Source organism: Carlito syrichta, unplaced genomic scaffold (genome assembly GCF_000164805.1).
Source record: "Carlito syrichta isolate Samal-C Ts95f unplaced genomic scaffold, Tarsius_syrichta-2.0.1 Scaffold273549, whole genome shotgun sequence".
NCBI classification, from domain to species: Eukaryota; Metazoa; Chordata; class Mammalia; order Primates; family Tarsiidae; genus Carlito; species Carlito syrichta.
The window spans coordinates 1,299-22,914 of record NW_007217645.1 but is presented as its reverse complement, the minus strand read 5'-3'; the positions used below and the strand labels follow the sequence as shown (position 1 = coordinate 22,914).

Sequence of the window (21,616 nt, the reverse complement as noted above, 5' to 3'; positions counted from 1 at the left end):
CCTCCTCCCTCACACTGTGAACCCTCCCTGGGGGACTTTTCTACCCACCACAGTGCCTGCACCCCACTCCATTTGCATGGAGCCACTGTGGACAGGATGCATTTGCAGGGATGCAGGTGGCCACATCAAGTTTTGTCTTTTTGGAACTGTGTGGACCTTTTTCTGTCTCACTGGTGGAATCCATGGATGCGGAACCCATGGATGCAGGACTGACTAATTTGATTTATTAGTCTATTTCTAAATCAGTTTAAAAGGATTAAAAGAACTGACCAAAGTGCTTGTGTATATGGAGGCTTGGGGCCCTGTGAAAAACCGCTCCGTCAGCTCACCCACCTCCTCCCTGAAGTCTTGTGAACTCTTTGGTTGCAATCCTGGGGGCCAAGTCACACCTGCCTGGGGAGATTCTTCAAAGATGGAGAAGCAGGTGGGGAGAGAACCATCCACTGAAGGCGTTTCTCTACAGTCCGTTCAGTCATGGATGACGGGGTTCCCACACTCAGGAGTGTGAATACTCAGATGTATTTGATCCTGCACTTTTGTGTGTGTGCACGTGCAGGGGGTGGGGGGGTTGTTTCTTTGGTTTTTGGGGGTTTTTTTTGAGTGGGAGTCTCACTCTGTCACCCAGATTGGAGGGCAGTGGCCGCTCTCGGCCACCGCAGCCTCGACCTGCTGGGCTCCGGCGATCCCTCCACCTCAGCCTTCCAAGTAGCTGGAACTACAGGCGCGCATTACCATGCCCGGCTAATTTTTTTTTATTTATTGTAGAGATGAGGTCTAGCCAAGTTGCCCAGGCGGGTCTCGAACCCACAGGCTCAGGCGATCCACTCACCTCAGCCTCCCAAAGCGCGGGATTATAGGCTGAGCCACCAAGCCCAGCTTCTTTCTGATTTTTAGAAGGCAGGATTTATTGAGAGGACAGAAAAGCTCCCACAGTGGGAGGGGACCCAAGGGAGTTGCCCCAAATGTTGTTTCTTAGAGAATAATTGGCAGGAATATTTAGCAGTGAAGAGATTAAAAACTCATAATAATTGTTCCCCCCACACATGAAATAAGGTAAATGTATGCTGGGCCCAGGCCCTAGTCACAGGAGAGGTGTTTAGAGCACTTGTCCAGAGCAGGCACGTGGCCTTTTAAAGCTAAAATAGAATCGCCTGTTTGGAGGGTATTTCAAGGCCCACTCTCCAGTCTGTGCAAAGGGCAAGGCCTTGATGATCAGAGCCTTGGTGTCTTGTTCCGGACTGGCTTTCCGCTGAGTGTAGTCTGCAGGGAGACCGCTCAGAGTCCTGTTCCTAAGACAAAACAGACCAGACAGTACAATTATCTAATCACAGCCAAAGGGGCAGCAGATAAGCCTCCGATTATATTCTGGCAAAGACACATTGGGCTTCAGTGTTGTTGGGAACAGATTTGAGGGTTCTAAGCACTGCCTACGCGACTTGCTTAAAAGTAGCCAGGATTATGGAAATTTACATTCTAAACAACCCTTGCGAGTGAACAAATATCTGGTCAAATAATGCAGGCTCCAAAGTGCCTAATACTTGCTAATAAAAAGACTGAGGACGCAAAGGAAATTCCTACTTCACAGAATTGTTGCCAGGACTCTATGTAGTAAACTGCCTCGTACAGTGTCTGGGAAATAGCTTTTGTGTACCTCACGGAGTCACCAAAGGCAGAAACTGCAAGGACACTGGTAGAGAAGTCTGCCTAGTTAAAAAATAAAAGCAGCCGGGCTCGGTGGCTCAGCCTGTAATCCCACCCTTTGGGAGGTCGAGGTGAGTAGATTGCCTGAGCCCGCGGGTTCGAGACCTGCCTGGGCAACTTGGCGAGACCTCATCTCTACAACAAATCAAAATGAGCCGGGCGTGGTAGTGCACGCCTGTAATTCCAGCTACGTGGAAGGCTGAGGCGGAAGGACCGCCGGAGCCCAGCAGGTCGAGGTTGCAGTGGCTGGGACTGGCCACTGCACTCCAGTCTGGGTGACAGCGGGACTCCAACTCAAAAAAAAAAAAACCCCAAAAATAATAAAAACTGATAGCAAAAGATAATTGGGAGAGAAATATTTCTAACAATAAAAGATTAATATCCTGAATCAAAAGGAGGCTGGGCATGTTGTCTTATGCCTGTAATTCCAGCCTTTTGGGAAGCTGAAGCAGGATTGTTTGAGGCCAGGCAAAATAGCAAAGCCCTTTCTCTACAAAAGGAAAAAATAACTTAGTCATGCATGGTGGCGTGCATCCGTAGTCCCAGCTACTTGAAAGGCTGAGGCAGGAGGATTGCTTGGGCCCAGCAGTTCGAGGCTTCAGTGACCTAGCCACTGCACTCCAGCCTGGGCGACCCTGTCTCAAAACAATTCAGAAGGAAGAAGATGCTCTCAGCTCAGGTCATCTGCTCAGCATCCCCTGCTCCCCCATTGACAGAACCTTCCTCTTGGTGAACTTGTTCTATGACTCAGGTGAAAACAACTTCCCCTCTGTCTGCCAAGATGAATGTTTCCACCAGTCTGGAGTGCTGGTCACATAATCCACACACTGCAGATGGCAACTTGGTGTCAGAGAAAAATGGTCCCACGGTATTTTCTTTTTTTTAAGGAAAAATCAGGGATACCATTTCCCACCAGTGAGATCCGCTGCTTTCTTCCCCTTTCCCTTTTTCACACATAAAACCCAGGATTGGTGAGGAGTAGGAAAGTCGTGTGAAAAAGGTGATACCACCTTTTTCTGGGCGATTTGACAATAACAAAAACCTTTCAAATATACTTTTTAAAATAGTCCAATCTTCAGCTCCCAGTGAAATGACTAACGAGAGCAAGGACCGAGTGCCTGCTGAGATTAGCTAAGTGAAAGGTGCTGGAACAGGGAAAGGCTTGCCACGGAGTTCTGGGACCGCATCCTGTCAAAGACTTGGCCTGAGCGTCACTGAGGAAAAGAACCATTTTCGGTATTGCCTGGTGCGGCCCGGCACGAAGCACATCACCTGTGAAGAGGTCTTACCAAACATGACCAAGCCTCCAGACCCAAGCTCCAGTCTACAGAAAATGTAGCAGATGGAGGAATGAACTAACACTTTGGGAAACAAATTCAGGATGGAGGATGCTACATTTTTTTTTCCTTTTAAAGGTTGGAGGAGGAAGGCTTGTTCTCAATTCGTAGATGAAAGAGACACAATGACCAAGTGTAATGCTTGGAACTTAATTGAATCCATGCTCAACAACTAAGCCATCAGAGCTTGAGGACAACTGCAGGAATGAGAATCAAGACTGAACATCAGGCAACTCAGTGTTTTCTCAGATGCTTTACACTGCAAAGTGCCCCATGAAGTGCATGCTGAAATTTTTAGGGGTGAAATCTCTACAAGGTACTATTCAATATAAACGTATGTACCAACGCACTCACATAAAGACAATATGGTAAAATGTGTAGGTGGTATGCTGTTTTTCTGAATATGTTTGAAACTTTTCTAAATAAAGTAGAGGAAAATGTATCTTTTCACCCTACAATCCGCTTCTTAGAATTTATCCAAGAAAATACAGAGGGTGCCTGGAAATGTGTACACGTTTTAAGGAAAAATATATACCAATAACAAAAGATGAATACAAGTCATGTTTGACTTATGCAATTACAAGAGGTTCTCAAAGTGATCATTAGTGTCCAAAGGTTCATTAGTGTCCAGACACTTCTGAAAAGTAATACATAGACAACATCTCTTCAAATGTGTATACATTTTTTGGCACCCCTGGTAGTTTGAATTTGCCCAAATATTTTGTTCCAGGGATGGTCATGGAATCACTCTCTATAATATCCTCAGCTTAGACACAGTCTGTTTAACAAGGTGGTTAAATAAATTGGTGCAACCATACCTGGACAACTCGTAGACATTTATATGATACATGACATGGAAAGAAAAGGGTTAGACACCCAGAAGAGATCTGACCCTGAGCCACCTTTCAAGTCGGATTCTCTTTGCAGTGAGAACTGAAGCACTCATACAAGTTATCACTGACTTCTCAACTTGACTATAAGCGAGGAACAGACTACATGTCTGTCCAGTAAGACTAGCCAAGTGGAGGTTGCTCTCATGTAAGGAAGGATAAGACATAAAGAAGGAAGAGGTGAGCAGTGAGCTCTTTATCAAGTTCAGGCTAGACACCCTGTGGCTAGGTAGTCAGAGAAAGGATCGGGCTTCTGGGCCTCACACATGGCTCTGGGCCAAGCCTCTTGAGGCCCCATCCACCAAGACCCTTGCAGTCCTGGGTGGACACCTTACCCACAGCTTACAAAGAAAAAGAGAAAACAAGTGAGGCTAAACAGCCTGTCCCAGGGCCACATAACTAGCAAAGTGGAGAGCCAGGATTCAGTCGAGGAAGCCAGATTTCAGCACGTGGGCCTTTCCAACCTCACAAACCACTGAGGAAGGGTACTGTCTCCTTAAGGGTGGCAGAGGGAGAAAGGCCAGAGAACCTCGAGATTCCCCCTCAAGACTAATGCTCTGCAAAGCAGCACCCAGAAAACTCATTGAAAACAGGTCACTTGATCGCTGCTAGGCTTTCCAGTGATGCGAGGATCAGCAGCCATGCTGGCAACATGAAGCCAACTTGTCTGTGATGGGCTCTTGCAGATGAGCCAAGCAGGATGAGTGACCTTCTGACGCGTGTCTTTCCCATCTCAGTCAAAAATGCGTGCTGTGAACAGAGGCACGGTATGCCACATGAAACCCTGTGGCTACAGACGGCAACTTCAAACAGTAATTTTAAGAATTCCTTTATTTTGGGTAAAGGGAAAGCATAGATCCAAACCCCAGTGATTTCTCTAAATTTTTATTAATTTTTTTTTTTTTTTACAGTTTGATCCTCTTGTGAAAAAAAAAGAATTTAAAGATGAACAAGTCAATTACATTTTTTTCCAACAGCAATTAATCCTCATTTCAGAGAACAAGCAAAAGACCTGTGGCACATTGTCTTTGGAAAGATCTTTTGCAAATCTCTCTTCTAAAAAAAGACTATAATTCTCTCACAGATCACATATGTCTCTTTCAAATGACTATACAAGGCAGCTAAATTTTATTCACAAAAGCCCCGAGTTGCAGTTCCATTGCTGAAGTAGATAAAATATATGGAGTCCCCCTTCTGAGTCTGTGTTGCACACCTTCCCATGGAGAGCATCACTGCTTCCCTGTCCTACATACAAATTCACTGTGTCGACAACAGCTGGCACGTTATTCCATAGTCACTAAGGAAAAATTCATTATTTTAAAGATAGGCCAGTGATTTTCATTACCAACTGGACAATTCATTCCTTTAATTTTAATAATACCAAGGTTGACTCTCCTCTAAAGTTATAAGAAAGCAAAAAATATATAATATAATATAATATATAATGGTAATAAATAAAAAAGGCAACCCTGCTCAGGTGTCATCCAAAACATGATCACATTCAGGAGGAAAAAAAAATTAAAACAAGATTTGGGATCCATGCGCACGTGCGTGCGCACACACACACCCCCAACTTGAGCAGTGGAGACTTGATACTGGGGGTATGTACAGTAATTTTTACAATACATGCTGACGGCCTGAACAAAAGGTGAAGTTAATACTGCCTGTGTTAAGTATCACTTACACATCTACTTTGAAGCAAAGCAAGTTGTCCTTCTTGGGTGGCCACTGTCCTATGTGACGGGGTGGTGTGGCCAGCCTCACCATCAAAGGCCTTGCTCCTTTGTCCTCCCAGGCCAATCCGTGGACACTGAGGCTCACACAGAGCTACGGGGTTTTCCTCCTGTCCTCTCAGGCTCCCTCTCCCCACCACAGTACCTGTTGATACCTGATGCATGATGGAACAGAATAGTGTGACTTCTCCCCGAAAATAAGAAATTCACAGCCACCTAAAGGAAAGCAACAGATGGCGTGTGCCAACTCATGACAAAGAAGAACTAGAGAATGTGGTCAGTGTCCACAATTCATGAGAGACGTGCATTCTTCGTCACCGAGACGCCAGCACAAATGGACTGCATATTTGGAGTTTCCATGATGGAAATCCCACTTGCAGTGTTTGAAGGAAAATCCCTACACTCTGCTCTTCTACCACTACATCTGCCCCCAATTAAATGATAAGAAATCAAGGCACAGGAAAAGACCCTCCACCCATTCATTCTAACTGGGACCAGACACAAAAGAGGCAGCCCGCCCAGGAGAGGGGACAGAGACCCAGACTGCTGTGGCCAGTCCTGGATTCCACAGGCCACAACAGAGAGCCCTTGCTTCCCAGTAACAAAGCCTGTGTTCTCATGCTTCTAAAAGAAGCCCAGAATCTTTCTGCAAGACTTAAATATTGCTGACCAGTATAAAGAGGGCAATAGATGAAGGAGCCAAGTTTTTCAAAGATTTTTGTGTAGTGTTTGGGAAAATAAATCATTAAGAAAAAAAGTAAGAGAATTGGTGAGGGTACATCAAAAAGTCCCAAGCCCAACCTCAAATCTGCTTTAATTTACCTTAAGATACACAGATACACCTCAGACTTCCTCAAGCAGAGGAGTCAAAGGTACATGAGCCATGTAGCATCCCTTGAAGCCAGGCACAACAAGCACAGTGTGATTTCAGAATTGGTTTGGTCAAAGGCACAGTAACTATAATCCAATCCCATCAGCCTCTTCCACTCTGTCCAAGCTTTTGGATATCAGAGATAACAGCTTTGTTGTCTTTGCTTCTAAAGATTACTGAAGAGGAATCCTAATAAAATAGTAAGCTTGTGATACTACTAACATTCACGGGTAAAGGACCAATTAAGGCAAGTCTTCAGCCAGAAAGGGGTGGAGGTTTTTTGCTTTTGAAACATCCTGAGATCTGGTATTTAAGGGTTGAGGACAAAGGAGAGAAGGGTGGTCCAATTTGTCCAGGAGAAATCGCGACACATCTTGGTGAAAGCAGATTTAGAAAGTAAAGGGCCTTTTGCCAAAAAAACTAGATGCTTTTCCCAGTCAATATTGTCATCAAATCGTAACATCGTAGTTGCATCACCCTCCTGTCGTGACCCAAGTCCTGCAGCTGTTTGACAGGTCCTCCCACTCCCTATTCTTGCTGCTGTGTGGGCCGTGTCTTCACAATCTTGACCCAATGTCATTTGGTAAATTTCAGGAAAGTGTTTTTCATTATATTGCACTGCAGGGCTCTTAAGTTCACTGATTCACATTTTAATTATCTCCAGAAAGGACAGAGACATTCAACACATTTTAGAATAAAACAGTATTCTTCCATTTCCTATTAAAGACAGACACCCAGACACACACGTAACTGTAGTGCCAAAGGCAAGATGTACACTCTGTTTTCACTCCTTGTTTTATGTTTGTCTCACTGTGAAGTGTGTCCTGTTGCTGTTGTTATAAGAACTTCATGTATTCAAAGGCTTAAGTGTATCATCTAGCCCTTTCAAATTATCTACTTTAGTATAAATTTTGCCTTTGGGAATTGTAAGCATGCCGTGAAAAAGTGCACATGATTTTAAAAATCCTTTAGATTTCTCTACACAACTGTAACAGCAAAAAGACCCTATGAACATTAGGGGTTCATCAGCCACACCCTCTTGAATATTCTGTTAAAAAGGCAGACCTAGGAATTCTCTCTTAGGTACAGTGCGTGTTGCAGTAAGAACTGGAAATATCCAATGACCAAAATAGTACAAATTGATCTACACAAATGTGTTACAGTTTTTCAAGAGACAAATAAAATCTTTATATCAAGTTCAGGGGGAAAAACCACAAAGAATAAGGCCATGGGGAAAGCAACCCATTAAAATTGGCTGAGAAATTGACCTGGAAATGTCTTCGGTTTGGGCAGCACACGACATACAAGCTCCAGGACAGTCTACAGAGATCAGAACCTGTCACCAAGGACACAGCCCTTCACAGTCGACAGGTAACTTGTTCTGGACAGGATGGATAAGGAAAAAAGAAATGTCAAATAACCACAGAAGCCTGATTCTGGTGTCTTGGCCCCTACAGACGAGATGGACACACAATGCCACAAGCACACAACCTACCAGGCAATGAGTGTTCATGTCACAACAGGTTTTTCAACTTGTCATTTAAGAAAGACCATAGCTTTGCTTTGGAACATCCATGAATGAAGCCAGTTCATCAGGGTCATGCAGCAAGGTTCATACTCAGACATGACTTCACTGCCCTGCCGTTCTCCAGCCTTAACTGCAGCCTGAGGTAACTGCCTCTATGCCAGCCAGGGGTAAGAGCAGGACAGGCTGGAGCAGACACCAAAGGACAGCGACACACACACCATCCATGCTGGGACACAGGCATCACTCCCACCACCACACTCACCCGTGGCTATTGACTGAGCAAGTTCCTACATTCATCGTGGGGCTCACAGATGTCTTCACTGTGAGTAAAGGTGGTTCTCCCTAATCCACCAGTAAATAAGTCGGAAGATGTGAGACATAATTGGTAGGAAACGTGTAGGGGGCGGGATGGGGTGGAAGGGAGGGAAAAGAGTCAGAGATGACCTCGCTCCTTGATTCAACACATATGCCAAGGCTGCTTCCTTCTTAAAGAGATGGAAAGAATTGGCTTTTAAAAACACTGCACTCCAAAAAATGTTTCCATGATAACCTTAAAGTCTCAATGAAAAGGAAACCTGTGCTTACGGGCGTGTGGGAGTCCTTCTGTTCAGGTCACTCCTTTGACTTGGCTTGATGTGTACACTATGGCAAGAACCTACATGAAGGCCACAGTTCCTCAACCCACCACATCGAGTCGATGGAGAACACTCCAGCACGAAGGCATGTGGTGATGGGTTTTTTAAAAGTCTAATTAACCACCCCAAATCTCCACATCCTCTCAGGGAGTTAATTTCCCCTAGACAATCAAGGACTCTGAAAGTTAGTTTTGCTATAAATATAAAATAATTTGTAGCAGAAAAATATAACCTCTCTAAGAAGTAGATTTCATTTTTCTTGTTCACTGACAAAACTCTTGAGTTGGTTGGACAATATGAGTAACCACGCAATTGTAACCACAGATCAGCACCTCCAATTCCAGGTCTACTTCAACAAAAATTACAAAGCACTCTAGTCATCTGGTCAGGTACAAAGGCTGGTTCCCTTCTTCCCCAGGGTAGGACATTCAGAATAGAGTGAGCGGTGACCACCTGGTGAGATCATGGGAGCAGCAGCGCCATGTCGTCCATGGTGTGCGGCCAATCTTATGTCGCCCCAGGCGCTGTCCACCACTCCGACCTGGGCTAACCTTCAGCATAGTATCAGGCAATTGCCTTCCATTTTATAAGTTACAACAGTACTCGGTATTATCAAGCCACTGTTCATTGGCAGAAAGTGGGGTACAGTGGAGTCCTTCACAACTTACAGTTTACAGATGGCCACTAGGACCTATTAAACAGATGTTTCCCCCAAAACAAAAAAGAAAAAAAAATCATCCACAAAACCCTTCACCAAAAATCATTGTTTAAAAAAATTTCCTTCTGGGAATGGACTGGTGGCTACTGAGAAGATGAAGTTTGCATTCAGAGCTGAAATTGCTTCTTTTCATCTTATTTGCAACTTGCATCCTGCTGGTAAAAATATATATATACATGTATATAGAGAGAAATGTTTCTAGACCATTCCTACACCCATCTGGGCTGCATTGCACTCTGTCTTCTGTCAGGAGAGGCAAGATCATCTCTGGAACCTTCTCCCTTCTGTGTAATCATCACGCCCAAGCAGATCACATATTCTTGAGTTGCAGTGACACTTGTCCTTACTGTCTCTGGTGTTTCTCTTCTCAAGTTGGGTGTCCTGATGAGACAAACGTTCGGACTATTTTTGAGGCTTCCAATGTGCAAAAAAGTTCCCAAGGCCTCAAATTCACTTGGGCCTCCCTTAAGGTGTTTTGGTTAATTCCTGTAGCTGCTGAAAACCCTGTCTTGTGTAGTGCACCAGGTCCACCAGACTGCTGTTGAGGGCCAAGGTGCACACGCTTGTGCTGAGCTGAGTGAAGAATTCTGCAAATCGAACAAACATACACCAGTAAATGCACATGCACACACAATAAAAAAGGAAGCAAAAAACCAGGATTCCAGAAGCTCTGTCCCCACAATCTTCTGCACTTTATGGATCACAGCAAAACATCCCCACCTGCTGTGAGGACTTGCTGTTCTCCACATCTCTCTCTCAGCCAGAAATCGGGTTTTTTCTGAGTTGAGTCTACAATGGGAAATACAGTGGCTGGCCCGTGGAAAAATCCCCCGTTTATACTTTTGGATCAGTGGATATACAAATGAAAAAAAAGAAAGCTACGTGAAAGCCATCATCAGTTTGCTAACAAAGACAAAGCTCTTGGAGGCTGTGAGAGGGTGAGCGGCCACAGTCACCGGGCAGCAGGGGAACACGAGGGAGGGCCACTGACTGGCCTTGATGTGCCAAGGCACTGACTTAGTGGTCAGTGGCACTGACGTCAAGCAGGCCCTAACTGCAGCTCTGTCTCACCTCCACTCGGGCTTTGTCAAGGGCCTCTGACCCCACGCCGGTCTAGGGCTTGCTGTGCTGTGTCTCTCGCCCCGCAGTGCCACCTTTCTTAACACAACACTGATAACCATCTTCTCAAGACTTGGGTTATGCTACTTCCGACCTCGGCTGCATTGAGCCTAGGGATAGCCAGGGACTGTCTCTCTCCATCTGCTCTGCCCTGCTGTTGTCATTTCGTTCAGGCTGAAGTAATGATGCCAGAACTTCTCAAGGGAGAAGGGGTGCCACGACTACTTATTTATTTATTTAGAGTTGGAGTCTTACTCTGTCGCCCAGGCTGGAGTGCAGTGGCACTCTCACAGCCACCGCAGTCTCCACCTGCCAGGCTCTGGTGAGCCTTCAGCCTCAGCCTCCCAAAGTGCTAGGATTACAGGTGTGAGCCACTATGTCCAACCTACATTGAGGTATTTTTTTTTTTTTTGAGTCAGAGTCTCACTTTCTCACCCAGGCTGGCATGTAGCAGCAAGATCATGTCCACCACACCCTCAACCTGATGGGCTCAGGGAATCCTTCTACCTCAGCCTTACAAGTAGCTGGGACTACAGGCGCATACCACCATGCCCGGCTAATTTTTTTATTTATTGTAGAGACGAGGTCTCGCCAAGTTTCCCAGGTTGGTCTTGAGCCCCCTGGAGCTCAGGCAAACCTCTCGCCTCCACTTCCCAAAGTGCTAGGATTCCAAGTATGAGCCACCAAGTCCAGCCACAGCCGCTTCTTACTTGGTTTTGCTAAGATCTAGCCACAGGAGCCCAGCCCCATGCCACAGAATGCAAGGAAGAGCCACATCTAGGATCTGAGGCAGAACGAAGAAAACACGAGAAGGAAACAGTCCACGTTTCCTCTTCTTCAAGAAACTAACCATGCACCAATATCACGTCCCAACTGCAGCCTCACTCCCTCCCATTCCCCATGTCCCAGTCATCACCACTACAGTCACTTGCCTTTTGTCTTCCTTGTAAGGGCCTCAGCCTGTTCCCAAAGGTCAAAGGCGGTGAGGACATGAGACGTGATGGTGACATAGGAGGAGGTCATGTTCTGGATGGTGACGGGGGTGCTGATGGTGGCAGCCACCCCGCCACTCCCCACACTGCCAGCGCTTGGCTGAGACCCGAGGGCACTGGCAGGGGAAGGCATCGGGGAGTGTGGGGACGGTGTGCCTGTGCTTCTGCAGGGAGAGAAGGGAGACAGTCAGTCACCTGTACCCAGACCACGGGCTTGAAGCACAAAGGTTCCATGTGTACCTGCCAAAGCGATAACCACAGTTAAAACCACGCCTGCCAGCTCAGAGACACCCTGGCAGGCTCATCTGGATTCCAAATGTGCTCCCCACACCCTGTGCAGGCTGCTTTCTCTACCTGAACCCCTTCCTCTTCCCATGTCCAATTCCAAGTTATCCTAGGAAAATTATGTTTAATATATATGTCTTAAATCCACTCAGTAAACACTAATGAGCACTTACCTGTAAGCACCTGGCACTCTATAAGACACTATAACTGATTACATCACAGTTCCCTCTGTTACCAACTGAACCCACTCTTTTCTTGCATTTGTGCACTGTCTCTTCCTTTCCTGGGCCGCCGCATAAGGGCGGAGACTGAGTCTTATGAATTCTGCGCTAAGAGTCAGGCTCTTGATAACACCTGCAAAACTAATGCGCCAACGAGTGAGTGCAGGACAGTCCATGAGGACCAGGCAGGAAGTTCCTGCATCAGGGGACAGAGTCTCATCTTTACTCTGCTCTCAGCTGAATGTCTGGATATGCTCACAGGGACGGAATAGGAAAGACGCACCGAGTACATGGATATGAAATGAAAAGAGGGGTCACACAGAAGCATCGCAACATCACACTGCCCTTCGGGTTGCATGGACCCTATGTGCACCCACAGAGGGTGCCCTTGCAAGGCCTCGAGGGAGGGCTTCATGGGGCAGCAGCTCTTTCTGCTCCGCCTTATCAGTTGAATCCCCAGGAACTACAGCAAGCTCTGGTATGAGCAAGACACTCATACATGCTGGCTGGACAGACGGCTGAGGAGGCCAGCTACGACACCGTGATGGCCAGCCTGCCAGCTTAGAGTGACTGTGCAGAGGCGGGAGTCGTGGGCATGCTCAGAGGCAAGACGCTTATTCTCAATAGGACTTTCTTTTTTAAGAGAGGCCGATCTGGGAGTCTCTTCTTGGAAGGTGCTGGAAGGGGGGCAGTCATGGAAGTGATGTTCTTAAAATAGCAAAACCCACTGGAACCAGGAACTGCATAATACATGTGACCAAACTCCAAACACACTAGACATGGAATTGCACCTTCCTAAATACAGGGAAGGAAATTCACCATTTTAAAAGCACTTGCACAAGGATACTGTTTTTCCATATCTTGCAGCAGAGGTGAACAACTGCAGTTCACAGAGCAGGGAGAAGGATTTTGCAAAAGATTGCTTTTATTCTTCGTATCCCTGGTATGGATCCTGGAGAAGGTGGCAGGTACATGGCTCTGGAAAGTTCTCATTTACTGAAATGCCTAGAAGACACGTCATCCTTAGAGAGGGAGACAGGACCCTCCTGGCACTGCCACTGCCACTTGCTGTTTTGTGTTCTTAGGCTTATCTCAAGGTCCTCAAAGCTCTAAAATTCCAACTCTACATTCTTTGCAACTAGCTTTTAATGTTATCCAATTGGCGAAACAAAACCCACTTGATTTATATGTCTTTCTCAAAAGGCAGAAATATGCTAGCGTGTTAGGTTTAAGGAGTCAGAGCACACAGATGAAGCTGACAATTTTTAAAGAGACAAAATCACACATACATACATGCACACAAATGATCACAAAAGCAAGAGGTAAATAAGTGCATGACAAAGTTTTGGAAATGATTTAAAATAGGCTTCCAATTACCTTGCGATGCATGGAGAAGGTGTCTGGGCAACTCTGGAAGAACTCTCGAAGTGTTTGTTAAGAGTGCGAGAATACTTTATTGCTATGTCTTTTTTACAGCGAAACATCGCCATATTCAAAATGGACTGGCAGCGCACGCTGGGAACAAAGAAGTCACAGTGAAGGATCATCACCCTGTGCCCATTATCTGTCACCCTACAGAAAAACAGCCACCCAGCCTCTGCAGTCTGAGAAACACACTGGCTTCCCCTCATCTGCCTGAAGAAAGACATCCAGAATCTTCCTGCTCTATTCACATCATCCCCAAAAGTAAACACCAGTGGAAAAAGCCCAAGTATACAAAGATACAATGTAACTTTCATGGGAACAAAGCATTTGGCTGCTCACCAGGAAAATGGCAGCAGACACCATCTTATAATAATTATCAGTGGGATTAGCCCTTTGACTCGGGTATTGTACTGACTTGCCTTTCCTCATAATTTTCACATTAAGAAAAAATTCAAAGCCTCTCTGTAGCATCAAAAGATTGAAACAAAATTTAACACTAATTAGACAAATTAAAAAGTACACACCATAAAACAGCAAATATTTTCTCTTGTGTAGGTGCTGTGGCATCTGCAAAGGATTTCATTGACATTATGAATCTATAGAAAAATGAGAAGGGACAGCCGGGGAAACAAGGCAGTTAGCAAATCCCAGACATAAACACATCTCGTTACGCTCGTCTCTGCTTCATGCCGATTCTTCCTGAAGATGTAAAGACATGAGGCCCTCACGAAAAAAAAAAAAAAACAACAAACTAAACACATGGCTCTGGAGTGACAATACAGGCCCCCAAGAAAACCAAGTGGGACAAGTATCCGCTGTGACCCGCCCAGTTCTTGGAACCAAGAAGAGTCGTGTCCTCACTATGTTCCCTGCTGAAATGCAGGTAAATAAACAAAGCAGAGGTTCACGCTGAGAGGAGCAGGCACCTGATAAGATGCTGAACTGGAAAGACCGACCTCTCCCTGACAAGCCTGGCACTTCCCACTTGCTTGGCACAATGATGTCATTGGACCTGATTATTCTGGGATAGCAATTTATCTAGAACACAATTCTAGTTCTAGAACACAATTCTAGTTTCAGGGAAAAAAACAGTTTTTGGATCACTGACTTGCTCAGGGCACCCCTTACTGAGCTGCCCGCAAGTTCAAACGCACTAAAGCCAGCGGTGGGGAGAGCAGCGCTGAGGAGGCAAACAGACCAGCACTTACTTGATGAGGTCTACCGTTTCCGAGTACACAGAATAAGCGGACTTTGATGCTGGGCTTTCAGACTCCATGGCAATCCCACACTCAATGAAGGACAGGACAGCTTCCAGGTACTTAAAAGCCTTTCCAACTTTGTCTGTCTGTGGGAGAAGAGCAGGGTCATTGTCAGGCCCAAGGCAGATCTTTATTTAGTACCTCACATTCTTTAGTGTAACTTCCCTCCACTGTCACAGTTTAACTATGGCCAGAGAGAAGTCTAAGAACTAGCAAGTTAAATATGATAATCAAAGCCTGTCAGCTCTGACCTGCTGAAAAATCTTTTTTTGTTTTTGTTTTTTGAGAAGGAGTCTCACTCTTTCACCCAGACTGGAGGGCAGTGGCATGCTCCTGGCCAACGCAACCTCGACATGCTGGGCTCAGGCGAACCTTCTGCCTCAGCCTTCCAAGTAGCTAGAACTACAGGCATGCACCACCACACCTGGCTAATTTTTTTATTTATTGTAGAGATGAGGTCTCACCAAGTTGCCCAGGCTGGTCTCAAACCCGTGGGCTCAGGCAATCCTCTCACCTCGGCCTCCCAAAGTGCTGGGATTATAGGTGTGAGCCACTGCTCCTGGCTGAAAAATCTCTTTTAGCAAAAATTCATTAGTAAAAAGAGCTGGGCATACTGGCTCACACCTGTAATTCTGGCACTTTGGGAGGCCAAGGGCAGGAAGATCTTTAGAGCCCAGGAGTTCAAGACCAGCCTAGGCAACACAGCGAGAAATGGTTGCTACAAAACAGAACAAAAACAAACAAAAAAACCTACTCTCTCAAGACCTTATGAAAGCACATATCCAAACTAAGGGAATAAGGACACAGTGCCCTTGTTATAACATAACTTTCTTGAGACATAAATTATTCTACATGTCTGCACAGATGTTTCTCATACTAAGAGTGGAAAACATTTATTATGGCTTATGAGTCACCTGGATATGATATCTAACAAGAATCACCTTATGTGTTTCCGGGCCAATAGGCTATCTGATCTCCTTTGGCAGTGAGGTTTAGTTTCCAACACTACCCTGGACAACAGGGACATAACTGCAGAGTCCCCTCAAGGGAGTGTAGAAATAGGAATCAAATGAGATGCTGGTGCTCACCCTAAACCTGAATCTACACTCTGTCCCTCAATATCCATCTCAGTAAGCTGCACATGGCAAATTCAACACAATGAGACTGATGTAACTCACGTACCACACACTCAGAGAGCAAGTGATTCACATTTGTAAGCTTGTTCATAATTTCTGCTAATGTTTTCAATCTGATATGTCCAAAAAGAAAGAATGGGGCAGGGCGCAGTAGCTCACACCTATAATCCCAGCACTTTGGGAGGCCGAAGTGAGAGCATCACCTGAGCCCAGGAGTTCGAGACCAGCCTAGGCAAATAGAGTAACCTCGTCTCTTAAAAAATGAATGACACCATTAAAGATGTAAGAGGAATACAAGGAGATGGCAACCTATCAGCACAGAGATGGGATGCTGCTACTCATTTCATGAAGGCTTGCCACTGCACCTTTGCACCTCTGTACCCCCGGCCAGAAGCAGAAATGGCCCTCTCCCTGGGGAGCTGACTGTCATACTTCAGTGTACCCTGTCCTTGTGCTTCACCAATAGTGAAGCAAACTGGGTGGCTATACACATGCACAGGTGCACACATCTATGCATATGTGTATTTCAAAATATTCAATCTTATCAGTCTAAAATTTTTAACTTTTAAAAACATTTTTCTAAAGAACTCAGGTTCAGAAGATTAGTGAAAGAATAAAAATCAATGCTGGGGTGCACTGGCTCCTGCCTGTAATCCCATTATTTGGGAGGCCAAGGCAGGAGGATCATTTGAGGTAAAGAGTTCGAGACTAGCATGGGCAATATAGCAAGACCCCCATATCGCCACCAAAAACAAAAAACAAAAAAAACCACCAAGTCATACTTGGTGGCATGTGCTAGTAGTCCTAGCTACTTAGGAGGATCACTTAAGCCCAGGAGTTCAAGGATGCAGTGAGCTATGATTACACCACTGTGTAGCCTGACAGAGTGAGACCCTGTCTCTTAAAAAAATAAGAAATAAAAGACTAAAAATCATACTAGCATGCCCCAATTAATCAGCAATATAGGGGATGATGAGGTTGCTTCACAGACTGGAATCTAATTCTCCAAATTTACTTACACAACACCACGTCTTTCATGGAATTTCCAAAATTAATACTGGTCTCAGGGTAGAAATAAAAGAAACTACAATATAATAGCAATTAGTCAATATCTACTTTTTTGAGATAAGTACATTTTGTAAGGCTTACTAGCCTTACACATACTACTGTCATTATTATGACAATATTCCTGTGATACATCTCCATGTGTCTCCTGAAACAGTGTGAAGTCACAGAGTTCTCATTTCCCGACCCAACAGTGAGTGCAATGTAGAGATCAAATGTCCTCCACTGTGCTCAGGTGTGCACTTATTAGCTTGGAATGCCAAATGCACATCTTTGGGACATTATACAATTAAGGGAGGCTATGATAGAGGGTGGCCATAGGGGTTTATTGTCCAAACTGACTTTTTTTTTTTTGAGTAGTCTCACTCTATTGCATGCAGTAGCACAATCATGGCCACCACAGCCTTGACTTGGTGGGCTCAGGCAATCCATCCACCTAAGCCTTCTAAATAGCTGGGACTACAGGCACACGCCAACACACCTGGCTAATTTTTTGATTTATTGTAGAGATGAGGTCTCATTATGTTGCCCAGGCTGGTGTTGAACTTCTGGGCTCAGACAACTCTCTTGCCTCGGACTCCCAAAGTGCTAGAATTATAGGCATGAGCCACTGTGTCCAGCTCAAGCTGACATATTGAGAGTCAAATGGGATAGAATTATTTACTCAAATGAGACACAACAGCCATGGCCAGGGCCATCCCAGTATACTGGGATGTGTGGTTACCTTATTTAGGAAGAAAAGGTACGCATATGTAAAGATTATAAACAAAGCTCCCTGGAGGATTATTTGTCTGAATAATGAGCGACTCTCTGAGGGAAGTGTCCAATGTTAAGACAAGGGTCAAATGATGGCGGCCATGCTGAATGTTCACTATTTCCAAAACTCAAAAGCTTCACATGCTCTTGGAAAGCTGAAAGGAAGCAGTTGTTGCTTGGTGCAATCTCAGATGCTTCATCTACTCAGGTTACCCTGGGACGGGATGGCTTTAGGGTTTAAGGGCTTCGTCTCTGGCCCCCTTGGAGCACCCAGCATGGTCAGGAGTCAATCGACATTCTGCATAGTGGATAGGAATCTGATGGAAAGGTCTTGGTCCCATCAGCCCTAGCCTGCCTGAGAACAGATGTGAGTCTTGTTACTGGGCTGAGAGCAAGAGCCAAGACTCTCACCGGCCACTGGGGCTGCCAAAGGTTGGTCTGCATTGGGGCCTGTGGACCTCCATACCTGTGGACAGGTTTATATGTAGAACAATCAAGGTAACTCCTGCTTTTCTCCCGTGTTACAGAGTTCATCATGACCTTTCAGGGAGGATTTTGCACTTTACAGGGGTTTAGGTTTGGGAAATGTGCTAAGTAATAGTCTTCGATGTCTTTTTTTTTTTTTTTGAGTTGAAGTCTCACTCAGTCACTCAGACTGGAGTGCAGTGGCCACTCCTGGCTACTGCAGCCTCGCCTGCTGGGCTCCAGCGATCCTTCCACCTCAGCCTTCCGAGTAGCCGGAATTACAGGCATGCGCTACCACGCCCGGTTGATTTTTTCATTTATTGTAGAGATGAGGACTCGCTGCCCAGGCGGGTCTCGAACCCGCGGGCTCAGGCAATCCACTCACCTCAGCCTCCCAAAGGCGCGGGATTACAGGCTGAGCCACCAAGCCCGGTTGAGCCACCGAGCCTGGCTGAGCCACCGAGCCTGGCTGCCTTCGATGTTTAAATATGACAATGGACGAACATTATCCCACTACACTGCCACATGGATGTAAAAGGATATTTAATTATGTGTACAATTAACAACAAAGTCACCACCTTCCAGAAAGTCCAAAGGCCGCCAAGTAAAGAGAATTTGTCTTTAAAGTATGTTTACCAACAGGATAATCATTAGCTTCATCTTGAAATTTCATCTAATGGCCGTGCTCAAGGATTCCTTCAGGTTAATCTCCCAAGGGTTTTAAGATGACTGAGTTGGGCATGGCGGCTCATACCTGTAATCCCAGTACTTAGGGAGGTTGAACTGAGAGGACTGCCTGAGCCCATGGATTCAAGACCAGCCTGGGCAACTTGGCGAGACCTCATCTCTATAATAAATCAAAAAATTAGCTGGGTATGGTGGTTGAGGTGGAAGGATCACCTGAGTCCAGCAGGCTGAGGCTATGGTGGTCATGAGTGTGCCACTGTACTCTAGCTGAGGTGATAGAGTGAGACTCCGACTCAAAAAAAAAAAAAAAAAATTTTTGTTATCCGGGACTGATGGCGCACACCTGTGGTTCCAATTACTCTGAAGGCTGAGGTGGAATGATAGTCGGAGCCCAGCAGGTCTAGGCTGCAGTGGCTGTAAGCATGCCACTGCACTCCAGCCTGGGTGACAGAGTAAGATTCCGACTCAAAAACAGAAACAAAAACAACAAAATAATTGTGAAATGCAAATGAGCTCCTTCCCTTTGCAAACTGCTTCAGAGTTAACACAAATTGCCTGACTTTCAAGAGCAGGATCATTTTTCACATCCAAAGAATTGATTTGGTGAAACAAGTGAGCACTCATGTATTAAATCACCACCCGGTGGGTCACTTAGAAAACTTGTGACTAGGTACTTTGTGCATTTTCCAAGATCATGCTGAATTAAAGGGGCCAAATAAAATAATTTCACTAACACCTCCCCAGACCTTGGTTATGAAGAAGATCCTGACAGTCCCTCGAAAGGCATGACCGGTGGGGCCCACAAGCTCCCTTCTTCCACTGCTGCCACTCTGCCTCCCAGCACCTCCCCGTACACACTGGGTTGATGTGGGATACGGTAAGAGGGGATGATAATTAAAAAAAAAATCAGAAAACATTCTATCAGAGAGATAAAGTGCCAAGACTGACCATTAGCTCTGCTTTCTGCTTCAACTTTTTTGCCTCCCTCATGTGAAGATCTGCTTGTTGTCTGAAAAACAAGGAAAAATTAAGGATGCGTTATATGGTCTGAAAGTGACTAGGTAGGGCAAGATAACTTAAGGAGGAGAGAGTGAAGAAGGTCAGGGGCATGGGGGAGAGCGAGTGAAAAAGGAGGCATAAGGTAAGAAATAGCAAAGTCTTACTTGTCAAGCTTCACGTGGGGCTTTCCTGGCTTAGAGTTACCATTTGGCAAAGAAGGCACTGGAAAAGGGTTTGCAGTATCTCTGGAAGATCCCTTAAAAAAAAATCAGTACACAGATTACACTCTCACATTTCAGATCCTGTCCTGAAAGCATCATCCCTCTTAATTAGTCCAGAATAGTAATTCACAAGAGTCGCTCAAGTCCTGTGTGGTGTAGCGTGGCAAGGCACTTTCCCAGCTTAGTTACCTGAAGCTGTGAGAGGTGGCATGTGCCTGGGACTCACGAGGGTGTGAAGACAAGGATGCCTTAGAGAGCAGGTCACTCACATAGCCACACAGTGATTTCCCTTAGTCAACACACAACCCAGCCCCCACAGACTCACAGGAACAAAGGAGATTTTGAGAAACCGGATTGTTTTGTCTCATAACCAATAATTGAGTAAAACGTTCAAGCTGACAACTAACCAGGGTAACCATTTCTTACTGCAAAGCACTCAACAGAAAATTTGTGGATATTAACTATCTTCCACTCTCCCTCCAGAAAGAATCCTGAGCTCAGTTCCTTGTAGCCTGATGGATAGTAACAAGTGGTTGAGCAGGACCGTGCCCCCAGTACCCACGTACTCTGAGCTCTGTGGTGCTCCCCGAGCCCTTCCCCTCAACCCGTCTGTGCTTAGAGACTGGAGAGTCCTTATGGCTGCTCTTGGTACTGCTGGCACTTCTGGGAGGGTCCTGGCCACAGCTGTCTGCTTCCCGCCTTGATCTCTTGTGTGTGGACTTGGCTGGTTTCTGGGAGGACAAGGACATGGGAGGAGGAGGGAGCATTTCCTTCTTGGCGGGCTCCGATGAGGGCTTGGGAGACCTGCAGGGAGACATCACCAGAACTAAGCGCAGGCACAACACAACTCACACGGTTCTGCTGTTTAGGATGAGCTGGATGTTGGCACAGAGGGTAGCAATATCACAGCATATGACATCGTGCTGTAGAAAGACCAAACTTCAGGGACTTTTGGGTGCCTTTGAAGAATTCAGTCCCGGCCTTGGTCACAAGCGAAGCCTGTGTTCTCCACGGTTTGCCAGGTCCTACCTTACCAGAGTCATTCCTACCTCTTGCTTCACCAGCTCTCAGCCCACACCTTTCCCTGGTGAGGAGCTAAGCCAGCCACACACCCCATCAGTTGCCTCCCCACCCCCTTTCACATCTCTGTGAGCTCCCACGTGGTGACATCAGGCACCTGTTTTGCCAAGTCATTTTTTTTGAAGCTAATTTGTTGAACATATCACAGAATAAGTAACTGTGACTTCCCCTCCATAGAACAGAAGCTCAAGAATCTAGCTCTTTTCTTTCCTTTTTGTTTGGTTTTGTTTTGAGTTGGAGTCTCTCTCTGTTGCCCAGGCTGGATGGCAGTGGCACGATCACACCACTGCGGCCTCAACCTGCTGAGCCCAGGCAACCCTTCCACCTCAGCCTTCCAAGTAGTTGAAACTATAGGTATGTGCCACCATGCCAAGCTATTTTTTGATTTATTGTAGAAACCAAGTCTGGCCAAGTTGCCTAGGCTGGTCTCCAGCAATCCTTTTGCCTCGGCCTCCCAAAGTGCTGGGATTATAGGAGTGAGCCACTGAACCGA

General features: G+C 45.8%; 1 protein-coding gene across 1 annotated transcript in view; it reads right to left on the bottom strand.

The window, feature by feature from the left end:
• Nucleotides 1-4,797: 4,797 nt before the first annotated feature.
• The window catches only part of LOC103254221 (AF4/FMR2 family member 1), a gene marked incomplete at its 5' end in the record, with an annotated part of 17,637 nt that continues 818 nt past the window's right edge, over nt 4,798-21,616 (bottom strand). Inside the window, 8 exons of the mRNA XM_008052356.2 lie at nt 4,798-10,000; nt 11,465-11,688; nt 13,408-13,545; nt 13,980-14,051; nt 14,664-14,800; nt 19,772-19,832; nt 19,987-20,078; nt 20,610-20,847. Coding sequence (XP_008050547.1) covers nt 9,879-10,000; nt 11,465-11,688; nt 13,408-13,545; nt 13,980-14,051; nt 14,664-14,800; nt 19,772-19,832; nt 19,987-20,078; nt 20,610-20,847 — 1,084 coding nt within the window. The remainder of the gene's footprint in view (nt 10,001-11,464; nt 11,689-13,407; nt 13,546-13,979; nt 14,052-14,663; nt 14,801-19,771; nt 19,833-19,986; nt 20,079-20,609; nt 20,848-21,616) is intronic.